The sequence below is a fragment of the Typha latifolia genome, chromosome 8 (genome assembly GCF_019914945.1).
Source record: "Typha latifolia isolate L0001 chromosome 8, TyphaL0001v2, whole genome shotgun sequence".
Taxonomy (NCBI): domain Eukaryota; kingdom Viridiplantae; phylum Streptophyta; class Magnoliopsida; order Poales; family Typhaceae; genus Typha; species Typha latifolia.
In genome coordinates, this window is record NC_133093.1 from 12,305,165 (window position 1) to 12,332,014 (window position 26,850).

At 36.1% G+C, this 26,850-nt stretch overlaps 2 protein-coding genes across 4 annotated transcripts; one reads left to right on the top strand and one right to left on the bottom strand.

Moving 5' to 3' along the window:
* Nucleotides 1-354: 354 nt before the first annotated feature.
* Nucleotides 355-21,263, bottom strand: LOC140793479 (uncharacterized protein At3g06530). 2 transcript variants are annotated; one of them, XM_073144975.1, is made up of 39 exons: nucleotides 21,014-21,263; nucleotides 20,710-20,923; nucleotides 20,522-20,617; nucleotides 20,298-20,415; nucleotides 20,022-20,195; nucleotides 19,672-19,842; nucleotides 18,719-18,774; nucleotides 18,522-18,611; nucleotides 18,300-18,448; nucleotides 18,024-18,106; nucleotides 17,814-17,930; nucleotides 17,631-17,705; nucleotides 17,291-17,456; nucleotides 16,021-16,160; nucleotides 15,826-15,933; nucleotides 13,536-13,716; nucleotides 12,987-13,087; nucleotides 12,748-12,897; nucleotides 12,367-12,523; nucleotides 11,118-11,275; nucleotides 10,537-10,618; nucleotides 10,290-10,464; nucleotides 9,277-9,352; nucleotides 8,912-9,085; nucleotides 8,734-8,805; nucleotides 8,346-8,450; nucleotides 7,365-7,454; nucleotides 6,232-6,437; nucleotides 5,902-6,112; nucleotides 5,608-5,790; nucleotides 5,240-5,335; nucleotides 5,089-5,156; nucleotides 4,644-5,001; nucleotides 3,745-3,960; nucleotides 2,955-3,617; nucleotides 2,431-2,837; nucleotides 1,914-2,157; nucleotides 1,215-1,385; nucleotides 355-1,004 (listed from the first exon to the last, which is right to left on the bottom strand). In XM_073144975.1, exons 1-39 carry the CDS (start codon nucleotides 21,171-21,173, stop codon nucleotides 774-776), a joined length of 6,492 nt encoding a protein of 2,163 aa, XP_073001076.1. In that variant the 5' UTR covers nucleotides 21,174-21,263; the 3' UTR covers nucleotides 355-773. The 2 variants fall into 2 exon arrangements, with proteins under 2 accessions (XP_073001076.1, XP_073001075.1); XM_073144974.1 differs by having other exon boundaries at nucleotides 17,291-17,459.
* Nucleotides 21,264-22,585: 1,322 nt separating this feature from the next.
* On the top strand, nucleotides 22,586-26,812 carry LOC140793291 (uncharacterized). Of its 2 annotated transcripts, XM_073144683.1 has the most exons (7): nucleotides 22,603-22,737; nucleotides 22,821-22,990; nucleotides 23,767-24,255; nucleotides 24,542-24,763; nucleotides 24,851-24,935; nucleotides 25,589-25,699; nucleotides 26,237-26,812. In XM_073144683.1, the coding sequence occupies exons 2-7, from the start codon at nucleotides 22,874-22,876 to the stop codon at nucleotides 26,608-26,610; spliced, it is 1,398 nt and encodes a 465-aa protein (XP_073000784.1). In that variant the 5' UTR covers nucleotides 22,603-22,737; nucleotides 22,821-22,873; the 3' UTR covers nucleotides 26,611-26,812. The 2 variants fall into 2 exon arrangements, with proteins under 2 accessions (XP_073000783.1, XP_073000784.1); XM_073144682.1 differs by having other exon boundaries at nucleotides 22,586-22,990.
* Nucleotides 26,813-26,850: the final 38 nt, after the last annotated feature.

Genomic DNA, 26,850 nt, shown 5'->3' on the forward strand with positions numbered 1-26,850 from the left:
GAAAAATGTTAATGTTCTCGCTTATCTTATCCTTCTTGCGTTCTTTGATAATTAAGCATATTTAGGCTCTTTCTAAGTATATTATTTCTAGTTTGTTTGCTCAGGAGCAAGATTACTGGGAAAAACATATCATTTGAAAAGGTTGATCGCTAATAATGATATGTTTAGCTATCATGCAACCCCTTTGATCTTAATCAATGTGAAAACAGTGAACTACTGTTAATACAGTTATCAAACTATTTTTTGAGCGACATAAAAGAAAATTTATCCACATTGTCTGGCTCATGATCCTGTCACTGAGATTTCCCAACACTATTGAAGCTTTCACCGGAGCAACATAGCATTACAAACAAATGGTTCAAGACGGTTGGCAATGTAAGCCAACCATGGAATTACTAATTCGCCCCAAAAAGGAGAAAATATTTCTTACAAAATGAGGGAAAAAACATAATAGCCAGCAAAAAATGCAAGAGAAAAAGTGGAACGCTGCTTACTGACCGGCTGAACTCACTCGCGGCTGTACAAAATGGAAGCAACTTAAGCCATAAGCAAATACCTCAGATTTATACCAGCTTTGTTTCATTTCGCATGAGCAAGTTTAGCAGCTTCTTCTGCATCTTAAATTATCTACTACAACAGTGGACCTGCCTCGCCATTCGAGTTATCAGACACCTCTTTGTTTCTTGGTAGAGAGCAACACAAGTGGAAAACAAGGCAGAGAGGTTGGTCTACAGGAATGATGAACAAACACGGGGCGCCTTCATGATGACTTCTCACAGGTATTGTCGAAGGCTTTCCCCACTAAGAGTCTCCAATTCCTTCAGAATATCCTGGGACAACGTCTTAACAGGAAGCTCCACATCCTCCAGCAATTCAGCCAAAAATGGGATTGTCTCAGGTAGAAGAACAAGATATTCCTCTTTCAAGTGTTCTACCAGGTACTGGACAACCCTCAGACCAACCATCTTAGTCCGGACCTTACCATCCCTCATTTGCATCAGCACCTACAAGGATATAAAGGAAGATTAGTTGAATGACATAGGAAGCTGATGGCATCATCATCAAGAAAAAGGAACACTGATGATATTCTATTGCTAAGATGGAAGTGAAATTCCCATACTTAAAATGGTATATTAGTAGATGCAATAAGTATCAATTGACTAAAACAAACTGAAGGAATGACTCCCTTTGTGCACAAACAAATTAACACACACCTCATGGTTGAGTGGCTTCCAGAGAACATCCGAGCGTGCTGTAATGGCCATCTGACCTAGGCACATAACAAGCGTCTCGTCTACTTCTTCTATGGTAGGTCCACTCATCAATGACTCGAGAGATGATGGAGGTTCCACCACAAGCTGAGAGACAATAGGTTTCAACAGCACCTGCAAAATTTCAGACCTCTAATTCTCAGCTCCATAAGAATTAAATTTAATATAAACTGGTTACATATATCATTCTTAATGTCTCAAGGTGTTATTTGAAGAGTTTATGTGGTAACTTACAAAATTTGCAAGAAAACAGCAGAATTTTTCATATGGCTGTGTTGGCTTAAAAAAGAAGCCATATCTATTTGTTTCTTACTTTCTTAAAGGTTTACACACATTGGAGAACTGAAAGTTATCCTTTTCAACAAATAGAAAGACACTACTGAAAACAATATGTGCTCCCTAATCCTCATCATCCCCACCCCATCTTTGTCTCATCATGTTTATCTCAATTCTGAAATAAGCTGGAAACCTCAAAACTTGACACAGTTGATTCAAAAGGCACAAGAACACTCAAAAAGGCTGAAAAGTATAGCATATATATGCCACCAGAGGAAAGTACGAGGTACCTCAGATAGTAAGGACAATAAAAACATGTATACTAGGAGCAAACAGAATTTCAGGATTTAACTGATGGATACTAGCCTGGAAATTAGAGGGATCCAGAAACTTAAGGTCAGTATCATAGAGGTAGCATTGATATAAGGACTTCAATACAAGAGCTCTCAAATTCCATTGCTTGGGGGACAGAACATCATTTCCATGATCCTGTGCATCATCAACCTTCGTTTTCTTCTTCTTCCGTTTCAAACCAACCAAACCTGCATCTGGGCTGAGGTATTGTACACTATCGTCGAGGAAGTACTTGAAGTAAGGTACAAACAAGGATCTGCGCGTATAAGAAATGATGCATCCATCAAAGTTAGCTCGCCATTACAAAAGAAATTTTGAAACATCCCAGAAAAACTCTCCAGTATGAAGCAAAAAATAACAAAAATATTAGATGTTTATTGGCCCAGTAATGCCACCCACTAATTTCTTTCTCAATCCCTATCTGACCTGCTTGTTTTTGCTTGAGTCAGGATATAATCAATAAGCAACATGAATCTTTCAAACAGATAGGGACAGGACAACAGGCAAATGAAAATAAAATTGAATTCACCTGTGCTTCTCTGCAAGTTTATTAACCAACTTGTAGAAGGAAATTGCTCGATCCAAGCTTCTGCTGCTCACAGACTGATTCCCTTCAAACTCAGACTCTGCCCATTCCAGACTGTGAAGAAAAAGAGGCCTAAACATTGATTCAGTAAGCTTCATTGTCAAAACAACGATGGCATGAATAACACTTTGCTCTACAGTATCAATATTCTTAAACTCTGGAAGCTGACGACGGAGGTCAAGTGCTACCAGACAATGTTCAAAAACTCTAACATGATAAGTTCCTATTGATAACTTATCCATTACACCAATTAGACTTGCTAGCATTTCAAATGTCAAAGAGAGGCTTGATTCCCCAGATTTGGTAGCATCAGGGTAGATCTGAATCAATGGCGGTAGCATAAGTCGAACCTGCAACACAAATTTCCTAGTTAAACATAAAGCGCTGGCAGATGGTGGATACACTATGATAGGTGACTGTCATGTGCACAAAAGAATGAAAGGAAATAAAGGTGCATAGAAACATACTGGTATTTTCTCCGTCAAAAGCTTTCGAACATTAGCAGCTCTAAATTTGATCTTTGTATCTGATTCTGAAGCATATTCTGGATGAAGAACTACTAGATCCAAGATGTCCTCAAGATATGGATTTAAAAATCCGCCAAGCTTTTCGACAATTGCCTCCAGCGTCATAAGTATAGACAGCAAGAGAGATGTACTATTTTCTGTGAGCCCATTAGGAATTTTACTGGAGCTACTTGAGAATTCACGAACCTTTTGAAGCATATGCTTCATAACAAGAGGAAGCTGTGACAATGCTTTTGAACCAAGCACACTGATCAATGAACCTGTGGCTCGAATAATCGCAGAAGATATGGCCAGATTATCACAACAAATGTTCTCTACAATGATTGTGAGGCAGGTACCATAAACAAAATTATCAGATGGATATTCTTTAGTTAGTACTTCAAGGGCAGAAATTGCAGAAACCCTTATAGCTGTATCCAAATCACCAGTAGTATTGTCAATTAACTCTGCTACCTTCAAGCACAACTTGTTGAATGATGGAGTCACAGTCTCATCTAGATGTTGTGGTAAGGCAAAAGATTTCAGCTTCAATCTTCTCCCTTCCTTTTGTTTCTTCTGGACTAGACCATTATCCTTCAAAGTATCACTCAATAGCCCTAGCACCTGTTACCAAAGTAAATTAATTATATATGATGTCAGAGAATAATATCTGTTCCTTTGCATTAAGAGATGATAAGCACACTAGGCATATTGAACAAAAAGAACTTGACTCATTTATCTTCTAAAGCACCTTTCTTTTGACACTTCCATTTGTATGATCAAGTAATTGAGTGGCGGCCTGGAAGAATGTGGAGGGAGTCATGCATCTAGTAATTGTTTTTAGTACTTGATTGGCACAGTCCTTATATTGCTTTACAATGTCAGCAGGTATTCTCAGTTGTCTGCTTCTGACACTTGCTAATTGCAAATTGAGGACAATTTGCTCCATAAGGGCTCCAAGTGTGATCTATTTGGAATATAATCAAATGAGATAAGTATATTAATTCACAATTCTTGAAATTAAATTCAGTAAACACTCGGTGATTGAACAAAAAACCAAAACATGTCAAACATAAACCTGAGAAGATCAGAATGTGCATTAGAAATTCTTCTGAATAAAGCTAGCACAATAGAGAAAGAAAAAAAAAATCTATAAATTCTATTGGGATTACTCAGATTTGTGACATTTGCCTATTTGAACAAACAGCACAGCTTAATAGGTTGTGGTCAGAAATCATGCAGAAAATTTAGCATGTGCCAGCTAATTATTTCTGAATATATAGCAAGGGCAAAATAAGCCAAATCACATATGAAGCTAGGAAGTTCAGCCAAATTAAATGCAAGGTAAGATGGCACAGATTCAGAAGTATGCACTCTCATCAGCTATAGTTGCAAACCATTTAAATTTCCAACATACACAACAAATACGTCTTAATTATTGTTAAATAGGTTCAAAAGGTTGGATCAATTTTCTTCACTTTTGCATTCATGAACTGACTATTAAAGTGTCAAATATAGTGTCATATGCAAGAGATACAGCTATTCAACTTATGAAATTAATTGTATAGTGTTTCAAGCTCTAAAAATTTGGGCAAAGAAAATAAAAGAATGAAGAAGGATCATATATGGAGAACCTAAGGCAGAACAGACCTGAAAGTGCTCCGCATACTGGTCAGATTCACGCTCGAAAATCAATTTTGTGTCGTGCAATTTAAATAGGATAAAGTGCATTGCCAAATGCATTTCAAGAAATAGTCCTTCTTGCTCATTACGAATTCTCAGTTCTTCCAATAGTTTTACTAAACAAGGAAACCATATTTTACATGAATACTGATCACATATCTGTACTGCAAATGTGTACTCCCACTCTGTTATAGTAGCAGAATGGGAAGAAAAGAGGTCTTGCAAGTTCCTTTGTTGTTCAGGAGAAGATTCCACAAGGCGATGAACCAAGGAGTGAAGTAGGTGAAAAAGCAGTATGCTCAAGCTCCCTTCTTCTCCCAATGTCCTGAGAACCACGTAATACAAAATATTTAATAGAGTATGGAGAAGCATAGCCATCTAGATAATAATTCAGGCTTCAAGCTAGTACTACCTCAATAGGTAAACTATGAGAGTCAACCTCCGATGTTCTGCCACATCTGGCAAAGCTTTTATGAAAATCTGAAAGAAAAGTTTTGCTTAACAAAAATTTGGTACATGATAAAGACTAACAGTATACATCAAGATTGGCACCATCCACATACCTGAAGAAGCTTCTCTATACTATTGGTCTTTGATAACCAGCATGGGACTAGTGTTGATATCAGATCCTCCAGAACATGTTGGGAATAACTATCATTCTGCATTCAAGTGATAAATAGAAAAAGAAACACCTTAGAAAATATAATTTCTTCACACAACTAAGTACAAGAAGAAAATTTAATGAACTTTCAAGTACAATAAAATATTTTCCAGTTTGAGAAAACTTCATGGAACAGCTGGCTTAATTTCTAGGAACCAAATTACAATAAGGCATCACTCAAGAAATTGGAACTACCAAAGGAATCTGTTGGAAGTTCTTTTTAACATTAGAAATCAGCTTCAAACTTCTATTAGGGAAGTGAATGCCTACCTGCTTCAGAGCAGATTCTCCAATTACAGTAAATATATCCATGATATTCCCAGAAATTTGCTCTGGAGAAACCCTTGCAATAGAAGAGAGCAATAAAAATACATGATTGCGGGTCGCTACATCCTTGGCAGAACGTGCACATGCAACCAAAAGATCCATAGTTACCTTATTGAATAGGTCTTCCTGTGCAACCATTAATAACATGAAAAATTACTTAAGAAAAAGAGAAATAAATTAACACTACCACAAACTTCCAAACTAAAATTTATCAGTTTTGGTGGAAATGCTAGTGACCTTAACAGGAAGATCCATTTCTAATGAATCAGTAATATCTTTAAGAATTAGTAGTGTAGTCTGCTGAGCTTGATACACCACCCCAGAGACCGATTCAGATACTTCAGATTCTTCCCCACTTCCCTTTGCCCCTTGCTCACATAAATTAACAAGCCAACCATTAGAAAATAGTTCAGAAAGAACCCGAAAAAGTGGTTGTATCAAAGAGCTCCTGCATTAGGGAGATAATATGAAGGTCAGACGTCATAGCAAGGCAAAATGAATTGAGGTATGCCAATAGATTAGCCAACAGAAAGATACAGAACACTAAGATTGCATGAACAAACAAACCTTTTCCTCATTTTCTTCTTTAGACAAAGAATGTCAAGAAGAGAGACAAGAATAAGAAATGGCTCTTCATTTCTATCAAATGCATTTTGATACAAGCCAAATCTGCCATAAGTCATGTCCTCTCCTTTCATTCTTTTTGAGGAACCAATAGCATGGCCTTGGCCAAGAATAACTTCAATGAGCCTAATTACTGTTGAGCAATTGATCTGCAAATTGAAGATGAACAACTATATCAGTATAACCAAATCAAAGGGCTATTGTATGCAAAAGGCTGTAAAATGGTAATACCACTTAGCACAGCTGTACAATAAATTTTGATGGTATCTGATACTACTGCTGCTTGACGTAACAAGAAACATATAGCAAGTTACAAACTACATTACGCTACCCAAGGCAAATAACAAGAAATGAGAACTGGAATAAAGCTGATAAATGAATATAGTGATTAAAGACAATGTTTAAGAACATCAAATAACCAACATAATCACAATTCGTAAGTATGTACTAGCATTATTCCATAAATCACTATGCAAGTATGTGTAAGTATGCACTAGCACTTTTCAGATCATGCTGAAGGAAGTCTTGACTTTCAAGAGTTCTGTGTGACAATTAGTTTTCTTTATCATATTCTCGTGTGTAGCATATTTTGACTACAATATAGAACGATATATGACATCTAATGAGTAAAAATAACAAATAAAGGCTCAAAAAAGACATGCGGCACACTGAAGTTACATATTGTACACCTAGATGTTTGATTCATGTAAGAAAGTTGAGAACATCTGCACCTCTAAAGAATAGCAAAGCCCTAAGTCTGAACTACTAGGAGTCAGCACATCTAGATTAAATAGTTATCTGTAAGTCTTCTAGAGAAAAGGAAAACCTTAGTTATGCTGCATGACAGAAGATTCTCTCAAAGGTATAAAGAGAAATCCCTAATGTCTTCACTCATACAATAGCCAAATGCAACAGAGAAAACAAACTTGAAAAATAAAATACACATATAACTTTCATATCTTGCATATATTTAGGAACAAGATTGAGCGTGATCGCATCATTTTATTCAAATTATATAAAAGAGTTCAACAAGAATTAGTTGTCACATAAAAGAATTTGAGGATATCAATACAGACGTTTATCCGCAGAAGTGTGTCTCTTGTTGCATTACGAATGTCCCCATTAGCATTATGGAACAGAAACACCAGGTTGCCAAAAAACTTCTCCTGAAAAAAATGAATTATCAGATTACTAAGTGAGCATATCTTCAAAATATATAATACAATGTTGAAATCAATGAAAGTGCAGGGAGAGTAAAAATTGGTATCATGTTGTTGAGCTTACTTATTTCCATATGCCAGCAAGATGGATCTCAGAAAAAAGAAAAATACTCCACTCTTTAGGCTATGGTTTTAGGTAATATATTTCTCCCGAAGTATGTCTTATGAGCTCACAAGTATATTTCTCTGCCAACGGTCATTTTTATTAGATTAATTAACCTTGAATGCTACTTTAGGTCTAAGCGCTAGAAACAAGCAAACATTCTGGCCACAGCAACTTAAATTCTGAGATTTAGGAGGGAAAGTTTACTTCATAGCTTACTCTAGTAATGTGGTCCGAGACCTGTTTTCATTATAATTCCTAAACCAAGCACAGCCTTTTCCTGAAGATAGTCACAAAACAACCTAATTGCTTGTTTGACACAAAGACTTCAACTGTAGATCGAAATTAATTATGCCAACAAAGTTGTCAAATTCCCCATAATTTGATCTACCTGAACAAAAATATAGTCCCACAAATAACCAACCCAACAGCCCAAATTGAACATATGTCTCCCTTATCCTCTCTACCAACATCTTCTTCATTGACATGATTGGGCCACCTCCACACAAACTGATATTGCACCCATGTAATATGAAGATAAATAACACATGAAATAGAAGAAAGGAAATAAGCAATAACCAGCGCGTTAAACCAAAAACAGTTGATTTTATGTTCACTACATTCAGACATAATATAATATCGCAAACAATTTAACAAGATATTAAATAGGCAAAATAAAATATCGAATAACATAAACAATTGGACTGGTATTACAAATTCTAATGAGTAATGACCTGAATCTCATTCTTCAAGCTATCGTAGAAAGTAGGCTTAAGATTCTGGAGGACAGTTACACATGGTCGTACAATACAAGGGTCTGCTGAAGACAGCCCATGAACCTGCAAGGTGAAACAGAAATTTGATGATTCATTAGACAAAATCCAAAAATAATGCATCCTGGCACGAAGGCTCCCTCCAAAGTGGGTTCCGGAAAGTACAAACAGGCTGTACTCCACTGCTGGAGAGTCTTAAAATGAATTCATAAGTCAAAGGGTGGAATGCATTCTTGTCACATCTAATGACACCCTCAACTAGATTATTAAAAGTGAAAACATTTACGGTAAGATAAATTACAGATGAGAAAGGAAAAATCAGAACAATTAGGAAGTTACTAGTGCTTACTCTTAAAGCGTTTATTAAAGAGCCCAAGATGTCAGCATCAAGATCTGCCGCATTTGATGCTGAAAGTGAAACCTATAAATGCAAGAATGTTTAATAGGACTTGCTTCACTGCGACAAAAAGGAATGACACAGATGCAAGATAACATGTGAAAAATATCCAATAAAAATGATTTCGGACCTCCAAAAGCAAACATAAAGTCTCTATTTCAAGGATTGACAACTTTCCGTGTAAATCAGCAGACCCGGGTTCACAATGACTGCGTCCATCCACAAGTCTGAGCAGCAGCTTTTTAGTACCTTTTTCATGAAATATGAAATTCCCAATTCCTTTGAGCAATGATAACACCATCAGCTGGAACAGAATTATTAAGCTCATCAGAACTTTCCCAAGTGAATGACAGGAAGAGATACAATAGTTCCCCATACTGATAAAATTCTAGTAACATTTGCCAATAGCCTTTGCAAATACCAGGCACACAAAACACTACTGTTTTGAAATGAACACAAAATGCTACACAAATTGTCTCAGTGCATAAAACAAACCTTCCCATATGATGAAAATTTCAGCGCAGACCTCAAGATGAAATGCAACAGGCTTTCTTTTGTAAGCAGATCAAACCTGGAAAAAATATCAAGATTTAGCTTGTTACAAAAGGTAACAATGGTCAATTCATCCTGATAATATGAAGAAAGCATGTAATAAATAGTCTACTTTTCTACAATGCCTCAATGAAAGGATACATGTGGGTCCAATGTAGTAATTCTTGGATTTATGTATGTAGAATAAATCTTTAAGGGAATAACATGTCCATGAAATAAGGGATGTGGAAACAAATGACATATATATAATAAGTAAAGCTTAAGGAGGCTTCTTTGGTTTTATCTTATGAAGGCCATAAATAGCTGAAATACCCCCAAGTTCGATAGGTGAACAGGACAAAACCCGAGATACTTATGCAAATGAGATACTTAACCAACATTGGTCATCAATCACATTTTCGCTCTTACATTTGTTCTAAGATCTCATTGCATTAAACTTAATGGCTTCCATTCACTAGCAAAATCTTCAAAACTCAAATATGAACTACTGAATCGAGAATTCCAAAATAATTCTTTAGTAGTAAAATGCTGGTTAGCCCACATTATTGACAGCGGTGTTACATCCTAAGAATTAAAACCATTCATAAGTGTCTTAGCATGCAAAACAGCTTGCAGGCTATTTTTTGCAGTCTACATTAGCAAAGTTCATGATTGTCAACTTCGAGCATTATAACGTTTTTAAGGTACATGTTACTCAGAATAGGAGCAGTCATAATAGGTATGTATCATGAGATAAGAATCAGAAAAATTTAGGTGCAGATTTTCCATTTATAGATAAAACTCAAAACAATACAAGTACATCTCAGTAGTAGATCTTTTATGGAAGTTGCTGGATGGTCAGAAGCACAGATGAGAAAACTACATTTGAAAGTAGTAGATGGTCTATATAATTTGTATTGTTATCTGGTTAGCATCTTCCACTAACAAAACATGGGATACCAAAATAGAGGGACCACCTGTCGCTAATATTTTCAGGAAGCAGAAGGTCATGAGAAGACGAGTTTAGCATGGATGTCACACAAGTGTGAAGGAATTTTACATCCGAGGAAATCAACTCCTTTTGGTTAACCAAGGATTCGAGAAAGTCCCCAAATGTTGGTGACCATAAGCAAGATATAGTCGGATCATTTCCTGTTGATACATATAATGTCATCAAATATTACTAAAAATTATCACAAACTAGGACAAAATAAATGAAGAAACCATTTCTTAATGGAGAAACTTCAAAACGGCGCCAAAGTATGTAGAGCCCTTCTATGCAACTCATGGCAGATGTTCGTATATCCTGCATAAAAGCCAGCAACAGCACTTCATTTTGAGAGATGGAGAAAAAGGAACTTCATGCATAGCACTATCTTATAATTTTTATTGTGAAAAACCTACTGTTTGTGAGATATTTGAAAATCAACTCCTTTGTCAGAAATTTCTGATATTTTTCAACCACCTCCAGTTGGTTTGTGAGAAATATTTTCATTTATTTTGGTTAAAAATGCCCTTCTCACTCTCTCCTTTTCCTGCCTTTGTTAAAAAAGGCCTAAAGGGCATTTTAGTAAAAATATATAGAATATACTAAGAATATTGCTGAATGTTGGAGGGTGGTTGCTCATAAATATACATCGGGTGGAGAAGTCAACTCAAAAGGAAGAGCTTTTCCGCAATATGACCAAAATATAGGTGGTTGTAGTTAAAAGAGAACCTCAAATAGCAAAGACAATGCCGTAGAAGGTTTACAACTTTACATCAATATGCTTGAAATTTAAATGAAATGGAATCCAAAGTTATACCTTGTCTGTATGAGAAAGTGGAATAAGAAGTGAAGGAAATCCACTTAAAAATTGTAAACAGGAGTTGCCTCCCAAACTGCTTCTTTCAGACAACGAATATATAGAACAAACAGTTGCAAGTAAACGTAGGCTTTCGACTTGCACTTCAACAGGAAAGCCTAAAATGCAGCACAATAAATAAGATTTGAACACAAAAATATATATTGCTAGTAAAAAAGAAGACACTTTTTTAGCAGGAATTAAGGTGTAAAAATAGTGAAGTACGTAATGCAGGAAACATGAACCCAATCTTCCAATATTCTGCGAAAGGCTTGATAAGAGTTTTTAAAATCAATAATTACCAGATCAGGTTACTAAATTCTTATAAATGCATGGAGGATGCAAACAAAGAAGAAAAAACTAGGATATTCCAAGAAGTTACTAGACTTGAAATAAATAAAGAAAATAAAAGTGTTTCAGGTAAAGTACAAAAAAAAGAGTAATCTAAACATAAACAAGTCTAGGTCTTTTCATGAATCATCCAATACACATCCCTCAACTTCAATAAGTTGCAAATTTGTTACCCACCAGAACAGATAATTACATAGTTAAAAATTGAATCTAATGCTCTCTTACTGACCCATCAATAACACTTGCCAACATTCCAATCAAATACTACATAACTTGCATGTACGACCTCCAAAATTCAAAATTTGCAGGTACATGAGCATACTTTGTTGCATCACATCATCCATACTGAATACTGATGATCAAAGTTATACTACAAATCCTAGAACTTGTCTATATGCCAAAACAATAAAGTTACAGAGGAATACAACCAAAACCGAATTAATCTAACTAGGATAACTACAAAACATAAGTAATATGACAAGATAGCAAGGTGAATAATAATGAATGGATAAAATAGCAAGGACAACTACTTTTCATGCTTCCAGATGTTGATCCCTTCAAAATTGAGAAATATTACAGTCCAAGGTCATAGTATCTTCTACTTTAATTGCCAAAATTTTATTCCAACACACAACACAACCTGCAGTGCTGCTGGCACAACTCTATAAGCTTGACAAGCATAACTTGGCACACATAGGCACATGCACAGACACAATATTGTTATCCGGTAAAGGATAACATACAATCAGGATGTTGGAAAAAAAGATGGTTAGAACTGAGATATAGACATCAATGTAGACATTAATCGCTAACATTGAGAATTTGATATAAAGGAAAAAGAAAATTTTACACCACAAACCTTCATCAGAAAAATACTTGGACAGAAACCGAAAGGGTTCCCTAGTGCAGTTAATCAAGAGAAACTGAAGATGCTTTGTGAAGGCATTCCTAGGTTGTGCTGTGACAAAGAAGAGAAACAGGTCATTCAGTATAGGTTCTCCCTCTCCATCATCAGCCTGCATGAAAAATGAAAAGCACATAAGAAACAGGACACTGTAAACCATGTGAGTTACAAACAGCAGAATTTAACTGTTCATAGGCTACAAGAACAACAACAACAACAATGGGATAACCAAGCCAATAGTTCCAATAATTTGGATCAGATCTAACAGTTTCCCTTCAGTCAGCTCACTATCCATTAGTATATCAAAAAGAAATGGAGTTTAACAAATTTACACACCAAGGTACTCTCATTAGCCATAGCATGAAATGCTTTCAAGAGACTCCAAAAGATGCAAATCATAATCTTTGCATTCAATGATTCAGCTTCAGAATGAAATAGATGGTTCACCAATCCCATGCAGGATTTATCCAGTTTGTCCACATTGATCTGCAAAATGGATGCAGTACATTTGGTTTCAGAATGTTATATTCTTGACAATTTCTCAAATTCTATATAGCATCAAGCCAGAGATGTACATCTTCGTTCAAAGTGACACCACCATGAAGTTTCATCTTATTCCACTCATTCTTAAGTGTTGAGGAGCAACTCTGATATAATTTCACAATCCCTCCAAACTCTAGCAATATGAAAAACAAAAAAATCAGTAACTCGGCAACCTGACAATTAAAAGAAGATAAGAGCAAGTCCTTCCAAAGTTGTTTCTTATATCGCTACTATTCATGAAATAGCAACTAAGCAAGAGCAGGAAATGCACAATATCCCATGCACGATTTAGAAGTCAGTCCAATACCACTGAAGAACCAAACTAAACTGCAGTATCTCAACACTGGCAGAATATCCAAAATGATACTTTTAAACAGGATATGTAGTTATGTACAACCACATTCAGCTTTCTAGATGGACAACTAGATCATACTATACCAATTTATATATTCCAATAGCCATTCAGAAAACAACAGAATGCTACCAAAATCAAAAGGGTGAAAAGTAAGATGTTTTTTGTTGTTTCCATAATATGAGGTGTACAACAAAGTGTCACAGAGCACTATCATTGTCGGACTTACCTTTATTGTGGTTCATCATTGCCTGCAATATGATGAAGAAAAATAAACTCTTGGACAGTCCATCATAACTGCTGCACTCAACTAACCACTGGATATGCTCTTGAGGGTTTGCCCAAAAGGCTTCAGCCAACACTCCAATGGTTTTCATATTGATGGAAGCAGCATGATCAGAATCCAGATTCTGCATTCATTTTGGCAATCTCATAGTCAATCAGAATAGAAAATTGCAGGAAAACAAAGATTATTTGATGCAAATATCTTCCTATATCCAATTCAAGATCTTTCTGTGCTGCACCTTCTTGAATCTGAAGTTCTGAACAATCTCCTTACCACTAAAACTATGTGTATTCCATAACTTCAGACCATCTCAAGTAAATTCTTGACTTACCACTTAACAGGTGCTTTTTTGTTAACCTAGATTCACATTATAATTTCACAGAGCAGCAAAAACCAACAGCCAACATCACATGAAGATCTGATAATTATTAACCAGTTTTTCTCCCATGTTCCTTTTGAGAGACTAAAGTAGTAAATAACATAAAAGATAGATACTCTAGCCATCTGGCATAGATAAATGGTAATTTTAGCAACAGCTGCTTATAAACGTAAGGCAGGAGCTCCACATCTAGTTATTCAACAGAAAACTATTCTCAGCTATTTGAGGATAGCTGATATGGATTCTTTACTGGACACACCAACGGGGGACGTCCGGAGAAATTATTCTCGAATTGGATCGATCTGATAACTATCCAAGTGACTAGCACAAAAAGAAAAAACTCCTGCAATAGAATGCTTGACAACAAGGTTCCCAATTCCAATCAATCTCAATCCCACCGTATTGACTGGATTGGTGCGTCCAGATTGCGCCTGTTTCAGCCTGATCGGCCGAAACTATTAAATACAAAACTCATCTCATCTCTTGAAACACCTCCGCGAAGTCCTCCGACGTCGATCTGTCAAAATAGAAGTCCAGGAAGCTCGTCCTTTGATGGATTCAGCATACAACCACAAATAAGCCATTTTTCTCTCTTTTCATTTGTTTGGGTTTTTCTTTCCGTTTCTCCTCTCTCCAGCGACACCTCCCCACCTCATCTCTTTCTCCAATGACCTCCAACCTCTCTCTCCCCCCCCTTTTCGAGAGTGAGAGGAAGCAAGTGATAGGTAGAGTGACAGTGGGAGAGAGGAGAGTTCTTAAACTCCTCTCTGATTGAGTGTCAGAGGGGGGAGTTCTTTTTTCCTATTAGCGGGAGAGAGAGAGAGAGAGTTAGTGGAAGAGTTTTTTTTTCTAATTTTAAAAATTCACATATGAGCAATTTATGTTTTTATTTTTTTCTTACTTTTTTTAAAAATAAGAATTTTCAGTATTTTATTTTTTTTAAGTTTTTACATAAATAAATGCAGTCTAATACTGAAATCAGATATCAACAGCCAAAATGGCCGATACATATCATTTTTTTTTTGGGCCACCAATCCCGATAAGTGGAACTTTGCTTGATGACTTTGCAATGTCTAACTTACAAGTAACAATATAAGCCAAATGATGAACAACTAAAACAATATAAAGGTAAAATAAACCGCATTTCTAATTTTTCCAGTTAGCTACTCAAACAAACCTAGTTACAATATGCTTCAACGGGAGAATGGAGGAAAGAGATCCACATAGCATTACAGCTGAATACAAATGATCAGGTCTACAGGTTACTTCTTGTGCTTGCTGCTGTTCTCAAACCTAAAGTTGTTCGTGTTTATATGAGACCTATAAGGCCTGACAACAAAATGATGCAGCTAGGCATTCTACGTTGCAGCCAAGAGACTGAAAATTGAAACACACACATACACACATGTAGGAGCAGGAACTAAGTATTAGAGAATTCCAAGGGACTCCATTTCAGCTCAAAAAAAGTAAGAAGCAAGAGTTCACACTATCCAGAATCCACAAGATAAAATAAAAAGAATATCAGAAACGTCAGACAAGATTTTTCACAAAATTCACAGAACCGCAGAATACCAAGCATGAAGTCAATAATTTGATGGCTAGAGCTGGGGGGTGGCAAAAGAACAGTGTTCAGGAGGCAACTGTTCACTACTCTTAGATCAATAAATCAGGCCAAAACCTACTTACACAGTTATACTATTAAATATGTATTAAAAATGTTTGAAGATGATAGACAACTAGCAATCAGCTCCAGGCATACAAATATTAATTGGTGTGAGTAATTAACTACAAAGACCTTATACAACGATTAAAAATAGGCAATGCAGCAATGCAATCAATGTCAGATGGTCTAACCTTCATTTCATCAAAAATGATAGGATCATATGCAACAGAGCTTTGAAAGTAGAATGGCCATTGCACGTTCTTAGCTAATTCCAAAGCCTTCAAATTCACCTTCCAAGTCTGCACAGTAGCGATGCATTGTTCAAGAAGAGTTTCACTAGAGGAAGTTGTAAATGAAGTATCGCAGCAAATAGGAAGATACGAGACCATTGGATGAACAAGAAGTAGAGGAAATATTATTCTTGCAACATCCTTTGAATACTCCAAGTGATGCATTTGAAACTCCATAACCATGTGGTTGAGGCAAGAAACAGCAACATCACAAGCCCGAGATACCTTAGATGTACCTGCAAAGGGGAACAAGGGAAAGAAAATGCATGTGACAAAAACCTCAAAAACTAGTAGAGATGTGATTTCAATAGAAAAAAAAACTAACTTGATTTGTTACATTTCTTAAATTTGACATGGAAGTAACCACATTGTACACATTACACCTTCAGGACTCAGCTACTACAATATCACAATTTGCATATTTGCAAAGGTAAAGTTAAAATTGGTTTGGTTGCTAGACCCATCAACAAGCCATTTAATTACGTATAATAGTAGCTTGTTTGAACTAATTAATGTAAAACTCATGAGAGATCCACACACATGTGTACCATGTATTAGAAGTATCACCGAAATTGCTTTGTAAGAAAAGAAAGTGCAGATTACACAGAATTACAGAAACACAAAGCAAATACATCTCCCTCCTCCTCTCGGAACCTACAAACATAAACCTCATCACTGTTTCTTATGAAACTACAAAATTAAGTTACATGGAAGCGACATCAAAGCACGTAGTTCTGAACTTCTGATGATTCCTCATACTCCAAGGAAATAGATATGAATCAGAAATGTCTGTAAGTACAAAGATAAATGTCCTTTTCAGTCAAACAAGATTGAACTTTTCAGTCAAGTTCAATCTTGTTTGACATTCATCAAAAAGGCATTGCTAATTGTTATATTGCTTCACAATATAAACAATAAAAGATTCATCAATTATCTTCATCTAGCATCATATATTCATACTAACAATGAAATCAACTGTGTAGTTACTGGTGTAAATGGAGGATGGAATTTTTTTCCAGATGGAAATATCTGATGTCCAGTTCAATGAAATATGTAGTTAGCTTTCAACAAATATGTTTATTCATAAAATAAAAGGTCATCGACCATAATAGTTAATCACCACATACAATATGTATATATATCAAGAAAGCAGAATAAAGTCACAAACAAGAACATCAAGCTAGACATAGAAACTTTATCAGGAAAGCAGCGGAAGATTTCAGGTATGGGAGAACAAGAATGTTCTTAGAGAATGCAGCTGCCTACAACTAGAATTGACCTTATAAAGACAATAGTGGCTGATGAAGTAGGAGAAGTAGGAAAACATAATAGACAACTAGAAATTCAGTTAATAGATATTACTCACTTTTATTTATGATGCCAATGCATCTAGAAAGAACATCACCATAAGCTTTCAGAAGACAAGAGGGACTGACTATTCCATCTAGTCCATCCATAGATAAAGCTGTTTGGACAACACCAAGATCCTCATCATAAAGCCCACGTACCACAGCATCTTGTACACTAGCAATCTTCTGCACCATTTCAAAATCAAAACAAGACAAGTAATCATCCATTTTATAACAAAAAATAAAATCCACAAATCCAGCAAAAATAATATAAAATTTTCAAGGTTGAAGAAAAGGAAAAAGAAAAAGAACAAAAAAAATTCAGTACTTCAAAAACAGAAAGTCTTGAGACAGAACCTGTGGATTAACAGTCATATTCTGTAGTATGCCAGATGCAGCCAACTTTGAGAGAGCAGATTGACGGACCACAGCCTGTGTTACAAACAAAAAGTGGTGCAATGAGAACATCATGTCAAATAATTTCAAAACTTACCTTGTACTTGAAAGTAAGAATAATAATGTCTATCTATAATACTATACCTTTGGATGTTCCAAGGAAAACCAGACTTTCGAGTCAGAGATTTCCATTGGCATGTCCATGCTTCCACCAAACATCATTTCGAACACAGACTCTTTTCTTAAGTTCGTTTTGGAGTTCTAGCAAAATGATAGGTATTAACATTGTGCTAACAGTTAAAATGGTGCATAAAAGGATGAAGTGATACAAAAAAAGAGTTAAATGAAGCGAACCTCAAGAAATTTGCGGATAGCACCACGTAATTCAAATGGATAATGCCTTTCAATCACAACAAGAATTTCCTTTGCCCATTGACCTGTGGTGACTCGCGACTTTCAGTCTTCAAAAAAAGAATGGACAAAACATTTTCTCCAGACAATATTATTAGTGCTCAAGTTGCAGCTACTTTCATGTCATTACAGCTAAAGATTAACAAGTAGGTGGTGGACTCAGTTGATTTATAAGAAAAGAAACCATATGCTGCGAAATAATATTCTAACCAGGGGTACCTGCTTGATGCAATTTTGAGATATCTGTTGCTTGTGAAAACTTTGTACAGTGCAAGAGCACTTTAAATACAATCTTCTCAACAAAATTCCTCAACGGAAGGGCCTCGATCATAATTATCAGTGTTGAACAGCAGGAATCATCAGACATACTATTTCAAACAGGAAAATTAGTTTCTAGATACAGGGGCAGAAGTAAATTTATGAAAAATAATGACAGGTCACCTGTAATCAACCAAGGATTCAAGATAAAGGAGCATAAACATTTGAATGTTGAACTCACGGGACAAATCAGAAAGTACTCCAGCAAAATCCCTTCAGGAAGAAAAAACTGAATCAGGCCTAGTTCAAGTGAAAAGGAATAGCAAAAACATTTAGAAAGTCTACAGCAGGATTATCCATAAAGTGAAATCTGAAATGACCTGATTTCTTTCAGAATCATTAAAATCTTCTTTGGAAATGTTTGTGCCGACTGTGACTGGATGAGAAGAAGATAAATCAGGAAACATTGCAATGATTTTTCGTAAACATTAAGTATGAGTTCATGGGAATTCAGTACATGCCTCAACAGTTAAAATATGACATCACCAAGAAAATCCTGGCAAATTCTAAAAAAGAATGCCAAGGGAAGGGAAGTGCGATGAATCAACCCATGGCACATTTTAAGATTTTCAAGATAATAACTTTTTGATACCCCATATGTCCACTTTTCTCACAAAAGTCAGAAGATTGAGAAAAATATTAATTTTATATTAAGAAATAAACTGAACTCAAATCAATTCTTGGGCCACAGGCCTACAATACTATGCGTAAATCAATAGAAGACTCAAACACTAATCTTACAAAAATCTGTACTTTATGTTTATGGAAAGTTTTGATCAAACATAAAAGGCCATATGTAGCTCGACCTAAACACAAAGGAACAAATGGAATCAAATTCCTAGCTTTACACTAAGATATATAAGCAAAATATCGCTTTCCTAAAATAGCAAAATCGTTGATTTTGAGACCTAAACAATGAAATTTGGCCGAAATACACCTTGGGTCATAACAACCTTTAGTGTGATGTGTTTTAGTTAGAAATTTGTCTTTCCTTGGAATATCAAACTTGTTCAATTCTGAATTCATCACAATTTGCTTATCTATTCATATTATCTTTCCTTTTCAAATATGAATATCTCTAATAAGATTTGATTTTTGATCATTATCTCTTGAATAGACGAGTGGATAAGATTTCAATCATGGACTCTCGAAGTAGATCGAATTATCCTATTTTCCTCCTCCATCATATAAGATCCACATATTGAAGTCACTTCTCCTAATATTGTTCATGGGTAACTTTTGAGCTGAAAAAGTAACGTAAACAAATTCTTACCTGAACAAGGGTAATCATGGCCATTGCCAGAACACGTAGCCATGGTAAGTCAATTGACTTGATTGTGTCATGTTGTGCAACCCTTGCAATGAAGAATATCAAATTTTGGACGAGCTTAGATGATAATGTTGCCCTAGTTGCTAATATGCCAACGATCATAAGTGCACCAGCCTACAGATAAAAAGTTTTTGTCAAACCCCGTATAATAACTACTTAATTAAACCATAGATAGATGGAAGAAATACAGCTACAGCAGGAGTCAAATCTAATGATTCTTTTATGAAGAATGTGACCTAATGATATATGACAACATAACTAATTAATTAACCATATGAACTCTCCAGTCTTACCTTATGATCACGATCTCCTTTCATAGCAGGGTTAAGTCCATCAAACACAAACCCTGATACCCTTTGAACAATATCTGTGTCCAGTTTGGGAATGGCACCCAAGGACTCTACAACTACAGCAGTGCAAAAATGAATAGTAGTCCCTGAATGCTGGAACTCTTTTGTTGGCGATGCCTACAAATAGAGGGCAAAAAAGGAACTCAAAGTTCGATTTTAGCGTACACAAACAAAATAACTTAAAAATCGTATAATCAAAACATCAAATAAAATACACACATAGCTACAAAGAGCCTCCAACAGCCCTTTATCACGGATGCATTGTTGCACTATAACATTCCTAGGAGGAGGTGCACCCATGGCCTTAACCCCATCAAGAAATGCCCACTTACTATTTCTGCAGTTAATTAAGAGAAACAAAACCATAGAAACAAGAGACAAGTGAGACCATAGAAACAAAGCAACAACATTATCGTTTGAACGAATCCTTATCCCCTGATCACCTTAAATCCAGAAGCTGGACAATCCGAACAAAAGTGTGAGTGTCGTGATATGGAAGCACAGCAAGAACCAGCTCATCCATGTTGAATACATGAATCCTACAATTTCAAATGTGAGGAAGCATTCTTCAACTTTAACAAACTAAGATGCATCACAAATACAGATCAATCGAGGCAAGAGAAGGCCGTACTGGTATCTGCGAATAAGATATTCCATCGTCTTGAGGGCAGCAGGAAGCTGCAGATGCCCTGAAAGCAACCTAAGAAACGAATGAATTGACTTGTTCAGCTTCTCGTTTTCCTCGGGGACCATCTTTTCCCGGTCCAAATCAAGACTGGTATCGCTAAAAAGAGAGCCCTTGTATCCATTAAAGCGCTCATCGTTCTCAATAAGCACCTCCAAACCTAGAAACCCATCAAAGAAACCATGAAGCGGGGCTCGAGTTCAGATTCTTGAATAGGATTCGAAATGAGGGAAGAAATGGAGAGAATTACCGGAGAGAGCTATCGGCAAGATAGTCCTGAGATCGACATCGGCTGCTTCTTTTGGATCAAAGATGACCGAGGGGCGTGTGCGAGGGGCTCTGATGGGGTCTTGAGTTCCCTTTATGATGGATTTGATGGCTTGGAGCTGGGAGGCGAGCGAGGTAGCCATGGAGGAAGTAGGGTTTCTTGGCGGTGGAGGGCGGGTAGTGGGCGGCGGAGAGAGAAGGGAGGAGGGAAGAAGACGGGGGAAAAAGAAGGTGAAGTCGAAGGGTTTAGGACGAGTGAGGGTTTATATATGAACCGATATTAGGCAGTTTTGTTTTTTATTTCACACCCTATATAATGTGTTTATTTCAGTTCACATCGTTATACTTTTTCAATTTAACCCTTGTTCTATCTTAAATCATAGAAACACCCTAAAGAATACATTACGACAAAGACTTCGATGCAACTTTAAAAATTAAAATCTTAATCCAACAACTATAATAGCTAATTTTCATACTCGATACTGGTTTTCTCATATCGGTTCCAAAACTATATTATGTAAAAATATATATATATTAATTAAGAAGATTTAATTATGTGTATTTAATTTTTCAATTTTTTTATTATGCCTTTAAAAATCTTAACTATTATATTTTTATTAAACTGATTAATAAATAATTAATTTTACAGTACAGAAAAAACGCTTATACATTATACATATAAGATCGGTTCATTTGAATTTTTTATATTCTATTAAAAACATAGAGACGAAAACAAAAGCAAAAAACAAAGTGTAAAACATAATAAACATACAACGTACTCTTTTGATGTTAAAATTTTAATTCTCCTGTTCATAATGGAGAATCTTATGATATAAATATATTAGTCAAAATTCCTTCGTACAGTGGTTTAATATCTCCTGCCATTGTGCTCAATTATTTCTATATTGTAACCAAGGTTTATCATATATTTGAAACTAAATTCGAATGGATTTCAATTGATTTCATTTGGTAAAGAAATTAATTAAATTTATTTGGGAATTAATTCAGGAAAAATAATGTAATTTGATATAAATTCTATCAAACCTCTTGTTATTTAGCAATAGGTAGGAATTCATTTCAATATGTTTTATTTTTTTATGATATCAACTTAGCATCAGTACTGTACAGTATATATATATATATATATATATATATAATAATTAATTTTAATTAAAAATGAGAGATAGACCTTAAATACATACTTTATATTCAGCTTTAAAAAATATATCTAACTACAGTAAGACAAAGTATAAATAGAAGCATTCTTTTTATAAAGTACATAGTCTGACATGCTGCATGTAAACCAACAAATCAGTGAAAAAACTTTTAATTAATTAAAATTTTAAATTTTATTATTAAAGTTAAATGGTATTTTGGTCGTATGTATCATTTTTTTTCTTTTTAAATCAATATTTTTTTACTTTTATTCTTAGCCAAATTTAAGGTACTAAATAATCGCACACTATATTTTCATAGTCTAATCTAAAAATGAGACTAGCTAATTAAGTTTTAAACTTATCTCAAATAAAACACAGCCTTATGCACCGGAAGGTGTGGCCCAAACTGGTGCTTATCCAGCCCTGGTCTTCAAGCTTATGGGCTCGATTTCACCACCAGCACGAAATTTGAATGGACCTGTGCACGAATTCCGAGACTGACTGTACTAACCCACCACTGCCGGCTTCGCCTCTCTATCCCGTTCGAAAAGTACCACCATTCCCTCTCTCACACTCTCTCTCTCTCTCCCTCTCTCTCTCTCCCTCTCTCTGCTTCAAATTAAGTTTCGATAGCGATTCTCGTTGTTAGGGTTTCTTTGGATCGTTTCCGGCATCGGATCAAGTAGATGGAGTTCACGGAGGCGTACAAGCAGTCGGGCCCCTGCTGCTTCTCGCCCAACTCCCGATACCTCGCCGTCGCCGTTGATTACCGCCTCGTAATCCGCGACGTCGTCTCTCTCAAGGTTGGTAAACCCGATCTCTCATCGTTTTCTAGATTTTCCACTGTTCAAGTAGATCTAGGTGTCTCCGATCCGAAGCAATTAAGCAAAATCATCCGAGCATTCCGAGATGACAATGTCGGATGCGAATCTTGAAATCATCGTAGATATCAAGCTCGGGCTTATGAATCCACTCGAATCAGTAGAGTATGGAAATCATTTCGGCCCAGGAGTTTCCACAATGTGCATCTAAATAGTATTTACTCTTTTGCAGTTCATAAATAGCAGGTTAAAGCGATCAATTAAGTTATATGAACATATATAACACAATGACCTACAGCCTTCTATATGCTTCCTTTATCAAGTAAGTACACTTGTTTCTTTCTATAAACTACCTCTCTAAAAGCTAGATCAAATATTCTGTTATATAAACCTAAAGAAGTTAGAACTTTATGGATATAATTGGCAGTTTTTGCACTGTCATGAAAGTTCAGGTTGAAAAAGTTACAGTAGGAAAGTACACTTATATTATGGAAGATGAGAAACAGTCTAGTTGAGAATGTTAAGTGGAATTATGAGCGTCAGCAAAAGAGAGAACAAATAGCAACTATGTTTGTGACAGTTTCAGCCTAGCTTTAAAGCAGGACAAGTTTATACATGTCGACAAACAATCCAAATTAAAGAAAGCTGCTCTTTAGTTCTCTCTAGGCCAAAATATGTTGGCCAGATTAGAAATATAAGCCTGCTGGTGGTTCATTCCCCTCATTAGACATTAATTTGTGTTTTCCTACTTTATCCAGGTAGTACAATTATATTCATGCGTCGACAAGATAAACTTCGTTGAGTGGGCCCCTGATTCAGAATACATACTTTGTGGTCTTTACAAGAGACCAATGGTACAGGCCTGGTCATTGAGCCAGCCCGAGTGGACTTGTAAAATAGATGAAGGTCCAGCGGGAATTGCCTATGCTAGGTGGAGCCCTGACAGCCGTCATATACTTACCACATCAGAGTTTCAGCTACGTCTGACTGTTTGGTCTCTTGTAAACACAGCATGTGTACATGTCCAATCGCCAAAGCATGCTTCAAGGGGCGTTTCTTTTACCCAAGATGGAAAGTTTGCAGCAATCTGCACTAGGCGTGATTGCAAGGATTATGTAAATTTGCTATCATGTCACTCATGGGAGATCATGGGTGCTTTTGCTGTTGATACAATAGATTTAGCAGGAGTTGAGTGGTCTCCAGATGATAGCGCCATTGTTGTCTGGGATTCGCTTCTTGAATACAAGGTACTTATTCTCTGATTATCAGAAGTCTTTCGATGTAATTCCATTCTATTGGGAACAGTAGATGTTTCTATTGAAGTTATCTAGGCTGAGAAATTTATTTTTAATCATGGATTTACTATCTATCCTGAGAATATTATTTGTTCATGTGCACACAAAGAATGAGACATCCTACAAACACACACACACACACACACACACATATATATATATATGCACTTGCTCTAAGATCATCTTCCAACTTAGAAATTATGATTTAATTTTTGGAGATAATTTGTACATATTACAGGTTCTGGTTTATTCCCCAGATGGGAGATGCCTATACAAGTATCAAGCATATGAAAGTGGCTTAGGTGTGAAAAGTGTTTCCTGGTCCCCCTGCGGCCAATTTCTTGCAGTTGGTAGTTATGATCAGGCAGTACGTACATTAAACCACCTGACATGGAAAACCTTTGCTGAATTTATGCATGTAGCAACTATTCGTGCTCCATGCAGTGCTGCAGTTTTCAAGGTAAATGTACCTTCTGAATTTGTTTCTTCTTTAGTTGGATTTCTCATTTTGTATGCTAGACAAATGTATTTATCTTGGATGTTATAGGAAGTGGAGGAGCCTTTGCAACTTGATATGTCAGAATTATGTCTGAATGGGGACTTCCCCAGTAACATTCAAGACAATTGTCCTGGTGAGTAGTGAGCATTGAGGTGCAGAAGTTATAATTGGTCATTGTGCAAAGATGAAAGTATGTCGTGCCAATTTGAAACTGCCACAACATGGCATCATATCCCTAAACCCATTATCTCTGTTAGTTTCTCTATTGGCAGCATGCTTCTTGGAAAAGATTTTGTTCAATATTACCACCTCAGAGCAAAAGCTCAACTGCTCAAGTATTATTGGGTAAAACAGATTTATTGCTAATGCAGTCAGCATAATATAGTATATGAGAGAACTTACTTTGAGAATATTTTTTTTTTTATCATTTCTCTTGAGTACATCTTTTCTTCAAGATTCATGGTGTCATCTTATCTTGTGTTGTATGTGTAGAGCATATCCAGATTCATGCTCTATACTGTTCTTCATTATCTCCAAAGGATCACTACCAATATGATGTTTGAATATATCGCAGTTGCTCTTTGATACCTCTATTGGGATGGGAATTTGTGATGTAATATAACTACCAGTTAATTTGTAGTCATAGAAGTGGAAGTATTGTGATGATCTCAAAGATGTATTTTCTGTTATGTAAGGATATTGTAAGATAATTTTTTCATATTATCTTTCTAGGTCTCTATGAATGTGGACTTGGCATATGTAACTGATTTTTAGCTTTGTTCTCAGAAAGTGCTGCAGAAGGGAACTCGAGAACTAAATACAAAGTAGTGGATCTTCCAATCAGCTTGCCAATGCAAAAGCCAACAATAGACAAGCCAAACCCCAAACAAGGAGTCGGTTAGCTTCTCAACTTAAAATCTCTGCTGCAGTATACTTTTAACTGTTTGCAGGAACTTATAGGTAGCCTGAGCAATATTATGTTGAAATTGCTGTTTAAAATCTATAATATGCTGTAATTTAGTTATCATTGTCTATGGAAAATTATAGTAACCTACTGATCAACCAAAGCGGCACTGTAATGTGTATGTCCCAAAATTTTGTAGTATATGGACAATGTTAATACAAGAAGCTATGTACTATAACTAAATGGAATTACACTTAAGTTGTCCATCGAAATGCTTGCTGTATATAAAAGTTCAACTATAATTAGCGCTCCTTAAGGCAAGTTGGAAGGTGTAGTTTTCTTATTTGAAAGAATTTTATCAGTTCCCTGGTCTTGATATCCAACTTCAGTGTGAGTAAAGGGTTTCTGTGATCATCTAAAATTCACTATGCTACATCATGCAGTTCTGTATAATTATGGAGCACTGATCGGTTACGTCTCCTTGCTCAAAAGTTCTTGAAGACCCCTAGTTGACATAGTACATTTTGCAGGTCTTCTGTCATGGAGCAATGATAGTCAATATCTCTTCACTCGTAATGATAACATGCCAACTACCCTTTGGATATGGGATATCTGTCGCTTGGAACTTGCCGCAGTTTTGGTTCATAAAGAGCCAATCCGTGCTGCTACCTGGGACCCAACTTGCCCCCGCGTTGTCTTGTGCACAGGGAGTTCCCATTTGTATATGTGGAGTCCCTCTGGAGCATGCTGTGTCAACATTCCATTGCCAAAATTTGTTATCTGTGACCTGAAATGGAATTCTGATGGAAGTTGCCTCCTCCTGAAGGATCGGGAATCCTTCTGCTGTGCTGCAGTGGTGTCCACGCTTCCAGACTCGGGTGAGGATAGCTCAGATGACGAATGAGGTCTTTTCCTGTTCTTTTGGGGATCCTTCTGCTGTGCCCATTTTGTGGGACTTTACAATGATGTTAACATCAGCAAGTTATTGTATTATAATGTTCAACTCTTCTAAGTTCTTTCAGATTTATAAGAAGAATACATGTCCTTCACAAACCTTGTACTATACCTTGACAGATTTGGCAATAGTTTGCAGTATTGGTTTCGCACATTGTGGTTTTACCATCTTGGGACCAGAATTATAATG

What these genes read in the sequence shown, in the direction of transcription:
- LOC140793479 (XM_073144974.1), bottom strand. Translation starts at nt 21,173, where the DNA reads ATGGCTACCTCGCTCGCCTCCCAGCTCCAAGCCATCAAATCCATCATA. An exon ending in TGGAGGCTCTTTGTAGCTAT is followed by an intron (nt 20,196 to 20,297) that starts GTGTGTATTTTA and finishes CTCTATTTGTAG; the next exon opens with GCATCGCCAACAAAAGAGTT. An exon ending in AAGAAGAAAATGAGGAAAAG is followed by an intron (nt 6,113 to 6,231) that starts GTTTGTTTGTTC and finishes TCCCTAATGCAG; the next exon opens with GAGCTCTTTGATACAACCAC.
- LOC140793291 (XM_073144682.1), top strand. Translation starts at nt 22,874, where the DNA reads ATGGAGTTCACGGAGGCGTACAAGCAGTCGGGCCCCTGCTGCTTCTCG. An exon ending in CATTCAAGACAATTGTCCTG is followed by an intron (nt 24,936 to 25,588) that starts GTGAGTAGTGAG and finishes CTTTGTTCTCAG; the next exon opens with AAAGTGCTGCAGAAGGGAAC. An exon ending in AAACCCCAAACAAGGAGTCG is followed by an intron (nt 25,700 to 26,236) that starts GTTAGCTTCTCA and finishes TACATTTTGCAG; the next exon opens with GTCTTCTGTCATGGAGCAAT.